We start from the raw sequence: 8,515 nt of genomic DNA, 5'->3' as shown, positions 1-8,515 counted from the left end.
ATTGGGGAGGGGCTGCGCACACAATAGAAATGTTTCCCCGGGAATTCCCTGGCCTTCCAGTGGTTAAGACTCTGCAGGGGGTGTGGGTTCCATCCTTGGTTGGGGAACTAAGATCCCACGTGCCACAGGGTGAGGCCAAAAAAAAAAAAAAAAAGTTTCCCCTTCTATAAGCTTGGTTTCTTTAAACAGCAGTTCTTTAAAATAGGAGTCCACATAAAAATGCCTATTGACACTTCTGCAGGAAGACATTTACTCCAGGAAGGAGCAGGAACTGTCATTTTCTCCCTGTGGAAAGCTCTTCTTTGGTGTATCAGTGGTTCTCAACTCTCAACCTGGCAGCACATCAGAATAGTTGAGAAGATAAGAGAGAGAGATGTATAATAGCCCCAAACTGGAAACAACCCAATGTGCATCATGAAGACAATGGATAAACAAGTTGCAGTACATACATGCAATGGAATAATAACAAGCTATTGATACACATATGAATGAATCTGAAAAACATTAGCTGAGTGAAAGAAGCCAGACACTAGAATACGTACAATATTATTCCATTCATATGAAATTCTAGAGCAGGCGAAACTAATCTATACAAACAGAAAGCAGATTAGTGGGTGTCTAGGACTAGAGATGGAGACTGGGAAGAGGCATAAAGGAATGCTTTGGGGTGATGGAAATGTGGTGGTATATATCCATTCGTCAGAACTCATTGAAATGTACACTTAAAATGTATGTAGGGGCTTCCCTGGTGGCGCAGTGGTTGAGAATCCACCTGCCAATGCAGGGGACACGGGTTTAAGCCCTGGTCCGGGAAGATCCCACATGCCGCGGAGCAACTAAGCCCATGCGCCACAACTACTGAGCCCGCGTGCCACAACTACTGAAGCCTGCATGCCTAGAGCCCGTGCTTGGCAACAAGAGAAGCCACCGCAATGAGAAGCCCGCGCACCTCAACGAAGAGTAGCCCCTGCTCACCGCAACTGGAGAAAGCCCGCGCGCAGCAACAAAGAACCAACGCAGCCAAAAATAAATAAACGAATAAATAAATTTATATTTTAAAAAATGTATGTAAATTATGCCTCAATAGAGTTGATTTTAAAAATATAGATGCTCAGCAAATATCGTATATTAACGCATATATGTGGAACCTAGAAAAATGGTACAGATGAACCGGTTTGCAGGGCAGAAATAGAGACACAGATGTAGAGAACAAACGTATGGACACCAAGGGGGGAAAGTGGCAGGGGGTGGTGGTGGGGGTGGGATGAACTGGGAGATTGGGATTGACATATATACACTAATATGTATAAAATAGATAACTAATAAGAACCTGCTGTATAAAAAAATAAATGAAATTCAAAAAAATACATATATAGATGTTCAGGATTTACCAGAGACCAATTGTCAAATTCTCTGGGCTGGGACGTGGCCATCAGCATCACTTAAAAGTTTTCCAGGTGGTGACTATTTGCAGCCAGGAATGTGAGCCACAAGACTCTTCCTGTCCTCAAGGGATGGGGATGAGTTTGGAGGACAGGTGTGCAATTCTCGGTCCCTTCCTGGAAGAGGAGAGAGGAGGGAGTATCTGAAAGAGACGGAGACCAACGGGGACAGGTGTGGGCAATTTATCCAACCCTCTGCCCCAGTAGGTCAGAGACTTCAGGCTTCAGATCTCACCTTATTTTTCCCTTCTCTCCTCTTCCCCTGGCTTCTGGGGCTCCAGGTGAGGTCCTCTGGCCTAGAAGGAGAAGGCTTGGGGTTTGGGAACTGGGGCTGGAGACCAAATCTCCTCTCCCTCTCTCCACGCAGCCTCTCCGGGAGTACCAGGGAGTCTGTATCCTCCCAGGTTCATGCTGAGGGCAGATGCTGAGCACAAGCCCCCTGTTTTAACTCCAAGAGTTTGGCCAGAAAAAGATGGACAGGTCTCTGAAGGTATCCTCCACAGGGTGGACAAGGGCCCCAGCCAGTCACCCACAGCCAGGACCCCAGGGCATCCAATAGGCGCTGTAGCCGGAACACAGCAGTCTCCATGGATGGGCCCTCCTCAAACCCAATCACAGACAGCTCCAGCCAGAAGCAGCCTAGAGCCTCAGTAGGACACACCTGTGGGGACAGAATGATCTGGTGTCTCTGGGCAAGGGCTGATCCCAAGTCCTCACCCCCACAATTTCTGACCTGTGGCCTGGGACAAGCCCCTTCACCTCTCTGAGCCTCAGTTTCCTCATCTGTAAAGTGGAGCTCTGAATAATCCCTACCTTCTACCTTACTGGAAGTGCACCTGTGTAAGTTAGAAAAAGACACTCCTTCCTTAAAGTACTTCTAAGTGCTGATTTTGTTAGAACAAGATACTTTACTGCCATCTGCCGGAAACTGACAAATATATCCAGGATGAGAATACTGTCCTTGTAGATGTGGGATTCTTGTGCAGTGTACACCTTCACATCCATACATGATGGCCTTGTTTACCTCATAGGGTCAGCGTGAAGAGTAATTAAGCTAATATACTGCCCAGTACCTGGTACAGGGTAAGCACTATATAAGAACAGCTGTAATCATCACCATCATCCTGTGTTGTGATTATGTGCCAGTCACTGTAGTCGGTGTTAGAGACAGCAGTGAATAAAATATATTTGTTGGACGTCCCTGGTGGCGCAGTGGTTAAGAATCCGCCTGCCAATGCAGGGGACACGGGTTTGAGCCCTGATCCGGGAAGATCCCACATGCCGCAGAGCAACTAAGTCCATGCGCCACAACTACTGAGCCCAAGTGCCACAGCCACTAAAGCCTACAGGCCTAGAGCCCGTGCTCTGCATCAAGAGAAGCCACCGCAATGAGAAGCCCGTGCTGCTCAATGAAGAGTAGCCCTGGCTCCCTGCAACTAGAGAAAGCCTGCGTGCAGCAATGAAGACACAACGCAGCCATATATATTTGTCAAGGCTGGGGTGGGTCAGGAGCTGGTCAGCCAGAATACCAGCCTGCCTGTCTCCTGGCCTTAACATGTGCGTGTTCTGAGCCTAGTGGGTTCTCCCTAAACTTCCAACTTCAGTAAGGAGCTAATGAGATACTCACCAAAAGATCATCTGCGGTGTAAAGAGTGCCATCATTTTTGCTTCCTTACAATGGCGGGGTAGGGAGTAAAATCAGATCTTGGGGGTGGGGGGGAGAGACTGACCCTTCCTCAAACATGCCCCCCACCCACTCCCTAACTAGCCTGCCCCTGTCTGCTGGCTCTTCCCTCCCTCCTCATCAGCACCTTCATGATGGCAATGAGGAAGTAGAAAGTCTCCCTTGGGCAGAAGGGTGGTCCTAGGCCTCCCAAGGGCAGCACCAGCAGGAGGATGGTCCAGATGGGCACCCTGCCCACCCCCAGACTTTCTCTGGTTCTGGCCTGGGGTCCTGGAAATGAGAGGTACAGAGAGTGGGAGCAAGTTGGAAAACTGGAATAGGTGAGGGGAATTGCCCCCTTTCCCTCCCTTCCAGCTTTACTCAATCCACAGATACCCAGGAAATGTACTCCAAGAGGCTGGGGGAGATGGTGACCCTAGAGTAGGGAGGACCTAGGTCAGGGGACTCCCAGACCCCCTTCTTTCCCCCCCACCCAAGATACCAGACTTAGCGAGGCTACGAGGATCACCGTGGAGAGACTGGAGAGTTTGGAAGCTTCCCCTGCTCCCCAAAGAGGCCCATAAGGCAGTACAGAGTGTGTGAAAGTGTGTGCATTCTGTGGCCTGTCTTCTCACTGGAAAACGCCAGTGTTAGGCTTTATCTGTGTCTGCAGGTGCATATTTGGGAGTCTCTGCTCTGCTTTCTACTTCTATTTCTGTTGAAAGTGTCTTGGAATCTTCGTGCCTGCCTGTACCTGCCCATCTTCTTTCTCTGAGGGTTGGCCTCTCTGCCTCTGGATCTCTGTCACTTGTGTCTCCTGGCTCTATCTTTGACTGACCTGGTGTCTCTCTTTTTCCTCTCCTCTGTTGGTCCCGTCTTTGCCTTCACCTCCAAGTGTGCCTGTCTCTCTCTTGTGCTGTGTATCTGTCCGTGGGTCCCTCCAAGTCAGCCTCTGGGTCTGCCCTTCCTCTCTCCCCGGGGCCTGGCTCCTCTCCCTCTCTCACCCTTTAGGAGCTGGATTCTGAGCTGCAGGATCCTCCCTCTGGCCCCCGACCCGCCCACCAATCTCCACCCTGTCTTGGGCCCTCCAGGAACAGGTGAGCCACCACACCCCTTTGCACTTTGGACTCCAGACCCAGTGCTGCCAGAGAAACTGAGGCAACGGTGGGCTCCCTGCAGCCCTGAGAGGAAGCTCTGGGCTAGGGAGGGAGCATCCTGAGTGGTGGGGAGCCAGGGAGCTACCCAATCCTGAGGTTCCTCAGATGGGCTGGGGGGACTGGGGTTAGAGCAGTGGTCCCCAACCTTTTTGGCACCAGGGACCGTTTTCGTGGAAGACAATTTTTCCAAGGACCGGGGGTGGGGGTGAGAATGGTTTCGGGGTGATTCAAGTGCATTACATTTATTGTGCACTTTATTTCTATTATTATTACATCAGCTCCACCTCAGATCACCAGGCGTTAGATCCTGAGGGTTGGGGACCCCTGGGATAGAGAATTCTGTGTGGGAGGGGCCTAGAGAGGAGGGTGATTTGGGGGGGTCTGGAGAAAGAGGGTTCTCAGAGACTCTGAAGAGTGGAATTTTGGAGGGAGGGTCTCCAAGGAGTGGGGGATTCTAGTGGGGAGGCAAATTTCAGGGGAGACAATTGCTGGGGAGAGGAGGCTCTGAAGGAAAACAAATTCTTGGGAAAGGTAGATTTTGAGGGCGGGGCCTCTGAAAGTGATGATTCTGTGAAAACGGGTTCTAGGGGGACAGTTGCGGGAAAAGCGGATTGGGGGAGAAGGAGCTTCTGAAGAAGGGGGATTCTAGGGCTCGTGGGTCTGAGGAGAGAAAGATTCTGGGGAGAATTATGTGGGGGGAAAGGGCCCTGAGTGGAGGGAGATTCAGGGAAAGAAGGAGTCTAGTGTGAGGATTCTGAGGAGGGGGATTTGGGAGAAGACCTCTTAGAGACAAATTCTGGCAGGAGGAGACTCTAAAAGAAAGGAAGTTCTGGTGAAAGCCAGACTTCGGGGTAGGGAGCTCTAAGAGGAAGAGGATTCTGGGGGGACTCTCTAAGGAGGTGGGTTCTAGGACGTAGGGGGAGTCTGAATCCTGCCAGGTTTCTCGGAAGGGAACTCCAGAGGGGAAGAAGATTGCCGATGATGAAGCAGTAACACAAACCTCCTTCGAAGAGGGTGATAATCGGTTGCGTATGGAAGCGGAAAGAGGTTATTAAAGAGCCTAAATGCAAATGAGAACTGGAGGTGATCAATGAAGACCAAGGATGTGAATTTCGGCTTGTCCTCACCCTTCTCTGTCAGCCCCCGACACCCTTCAAGCCACGCCCCCTCCGCTCCTGGGTCCCGCCCCCTCCGCTCTCTGGACCCACCTTCCCGCCGCCAATCCAAAGCCCCGCCCACGAGCCGTAAAGCTCCCTCCTGTCGCGAAGGTGAGCACAACGCGCCTGCGCAGACCCTGAAAAGCAGCCAGGGAGGGCCCGCACTTTCCTTTTCCGGTTGCGGCGCCGCGCGGTGAGGAGCTCTTGTGAACGTCAGCAGCCATGCCGTCCAAGGGCCCTTTGCAGTCGGTGCAGGTCTTCGGACGCAAAGTAAGCCGGGCTCCCGATGGTATGGGCGAGGGGAGGCCTGGGTCGGGGAGAGGCTTGTGGGCAGGTGTCTGGGGTCGACTTGGGAGCCGGGGCCCGGAGCTCACGTGGCTCCGTTGTTTTCTCTTCGCTTTCCGCAGAAGACGGCCACGGCCGTGGCGCACTGTAAAAGAGGTAACGGCCTCATTAAGGTGAACGGGCGACCCCTGGAGATGATCGAACCTCGCACGCTGCAGTACAAGGTGCTGGAATTGAGGATGGTTGTTTGGGTTGAGTGGAGGGTTCTGGAGATAGAGATGTTGGAGTAAGTGGGTTCCTGGAGCTCGTCGATCTTGGAAGCTGAAGGGTCTGGTGTCAACAGTGAGACGTTTAGAAGCTGAGTAGGGGACAGAAAAATGGGGTATTTGTCGATGAATGGAGTCGGGTGTTGGGGGTTCAGGCGATGTTATAAAAGCTTGAATTGAGAGTGGAAACGTGGATGTTGAAGATTAAACAGGTGCTTAATTGGGTTATTTGGAAGCTCTCTCAATTTTGGGGACCGGATGGCATGGGGATTACCCGAGTTTATGTGGTCTGATTTCTTGCAGTAAGTTAATGGGGGACATAAGGTTGTTTATATCTTAATGTTTTGGCTTTTAGCATAGTACACTCTCCGACAACAGGAATCAATGTTTTGTTTTTCAAAACATTGTGATTAAAGTAGAGTTAGAATATTGTACATACTTAATAAGCATTATAAGAACAAGAATTTGAGTTTGTTGTGCTTGGCTGTGAAAGGAGTTCCTCCTCTCCCTGTCTGAGCCTCAGTTTTGTTTTTTTTTTTTCTCCCTGAATAAAGTTTTATTGGAAGGTCTCAGTTTCTTTGGCTCAGAATGGACAGAGATCCGAGTTTGATTTCTGCCGTTTCTGGCTGTGTGATTTGAGGCAGTAACTTACCTTTTCTGTAAAAGAGGAATGATTCCTACCTTGGAGGGCTGTTGTGAGGGTAAATTGGACTCTCCTTGTGAGGTGGTTCGTGTGTGTGAGAATGCATTTGTCAAGTCTCTTGCTTTTAAAGGTGAAGAGTAACGTCTCCGTTGCAGGGTTAGTTAAAACTTGATAAGGTGGTGTCTGAGATTCCTTTATATAGCAGATAATTGAGTATTGTTGCTTATTCTTACTGTCAGTTTACTCGAAGGCTTTGTGTGTGCAGCCTGTGTTGAGCGCTGGAGACAAATCAGTGACCCTGCTGGCTTCAGGGCCTGCCCTCACAGAGCTCCCAATCCAGTGGGGGAGACACATTGGACCCCAGTACCAGACACTGCTCCAAAGTAGTCAGAGCTGCCATAGAGGAGCCCAGAGAAGGTTTCTGGCTCAAACCTGGGTGGAAGCGTCAGAGCAGGGTCGGGGGAGACTTGTGAGCTGAGGCCTGAAGTAGGGAAAACAAAGTAGGGTTATAACATAGTTGTAATCTGGAAATCTGTGAGGCTCAAAGGGAGGGCACAGAGCTCAGGTGGGGAGAGCATGTGACATAGCTCAGGAGTGGCTTTTCACTGTTTGGGGCAGCCTTAGTGGCTGCAGAGGTTTTCCTTAGTGTTGGGCTAAAGTGCCAGCATTCTAAGAATCAGTCTTAAAGATAGGTAATCTGATGTCCAGAGGGAAACACAGAGGAGGGAGCCCACCTCAAGTTTCAGGTTGCCTTCAGCAATCTCTTCTGTTCTGGAAACCTCCCTGCTTTGCTGGCTGTGCCGAGTGCCTTGAGTAACAGCCCAGCCCTCTTCCACTAATACTTTGAGGCCAGTGGTGGCCGAAGCTACTTGGAGAGAGTTGGGGAGGAATGTTCAGTGAGGTGGCTTGGCTGCCCGGGTTGTGATCTAAAATCCTGTCATGCTTTCTGTTGCTCTAGCTACTGGAACCTGTTCTGCTTCTGGGCAAGGAGCGATTTGCTGGTGTTGACATCCGTGTCCGAGTGAAGGGTGGTGGTCACGTAGCTCAGATTTACGGTGAGTCCCAGGAACTGGGCACATGGGTGGAAGGTGGGTCCTACCCTTGGGTGTTCCTAAAGCTGATGTACCTTTTTTGTGTGTGTGTTTCTTTTGCACAGCAATCCGCCAGTCCATCTCCAAAGCCTTGGTGGCCTATTACCAGAAATGTGAGTGAGGGTGGGTCCTTCCCATCAGGTGGGTGGGGGCAGGTCAAGGTCTAGCTCTGGCACTCTTGCATTTAGTCACAAAGAGCAGGAGGACACTTCCTGGCATATCTAAATCTTCACCCATACTTTAATCCCCAGACGTGGATGAGGCTTCCAAGAAGGAGATCAAAGACATCCTCATCCAGTATGACCGGACCCTGCTGGTAGCTGATCCCCGTCGCTGCGAATCCAAAAAGTTTGGAGGTCCTGGTGCCCGTGCTCGCTACCAGAAATCGTACCGATAGGCCCATCATAAAGATCAGGGTTCACCTTTATAATAAAAACGTTATGGGATTTAAGGTTTCAAGGACTATGCTGTGGTCTTCTGTGGTGGTCTTTGTCTAAAAGGAATGCAAGAGATGCCCCAGAAGCCTTTCTAGAGGCTACCACTCGGGGGTAGGAGATGGGTTGGGTTGGAGAGGCTGGTGGGAGCAGACCTGGTCTCAGTTTCTGTGCACCTCCAGTAGAGTTCAGTGTGTTGGCACAGCTGAGGTGGGCGTGGTTCTAGGTCATTGGTTGTGGGGTATCCTTGTGAGTTTTTTTTTTCCCAATCTTTTTGCTGTTGTTTTATTTTTTAATTTATTTTAAATATTTATGTGGCTGTGCCGGGTCTTAGTTGCGGTATGTGGGATCTAGTTCCCTGACCAGGGATCAAACCC

At 50.4% G+C, this 8,515-nt stretch overlaps 1 protein-coding gene across 2 annotated transcripts; it reads left to right on the top strand.

Annotated features, from left to right (window-relative positions):
- The first annotated feature begins 5,553 nt into the window (after positions 1–5,553).
- RPS16 (ribosomal protein S16) lies at positions 5,554–8,163 on the top strand. Of its 2 annotated transcripts, XM_082607210.1 has the most exons (5): positions 5,554–5,689; positions 5,827–5,928; positions 7,572–7,668; positions 7,770–7,817; positions 7,956–8,163. In XM_082607210.1, exons 1-5 carry the CDS (start codon positions 5,642–5,644, stop codon positions 8,099–8,101), a joined length of 441 nt encoding a protein of 146 aa, XP_082463336.1. In that variant the 5' UTR covers positions 5,554–5,641; the 3' UTR covers positions 8,102–8,163. The 2 variants fall into 2 exon arrangements, with proteins under 2 accessions (XP_082463336.1, XP_082463335.1); XM_082607209.1 differs by having other exon boundaries at positions 7,572–7,817.
- Positions 8,164–8,515: the final 352 nt, after the last annotated feature.

Source organism: Mesoplodon mirus (genome assembly GCF_964341445.2).
Source record: "Mesoplodon mirus genome assembly, chromosome: 19".
In the NCBI taxonomy this organism is placed as follows: domain Eukaryota; kingdom Metazoa; phylum Chordata; class Mammalia; order Artiodactyla; family Ziphiidae; genus Mesoplodon; species Mesoplodon mirus.
Note: the sequence above shows the minus strand (reverse complement) of the source record. Positions and strands in the feature narration are given on the sequence as shown.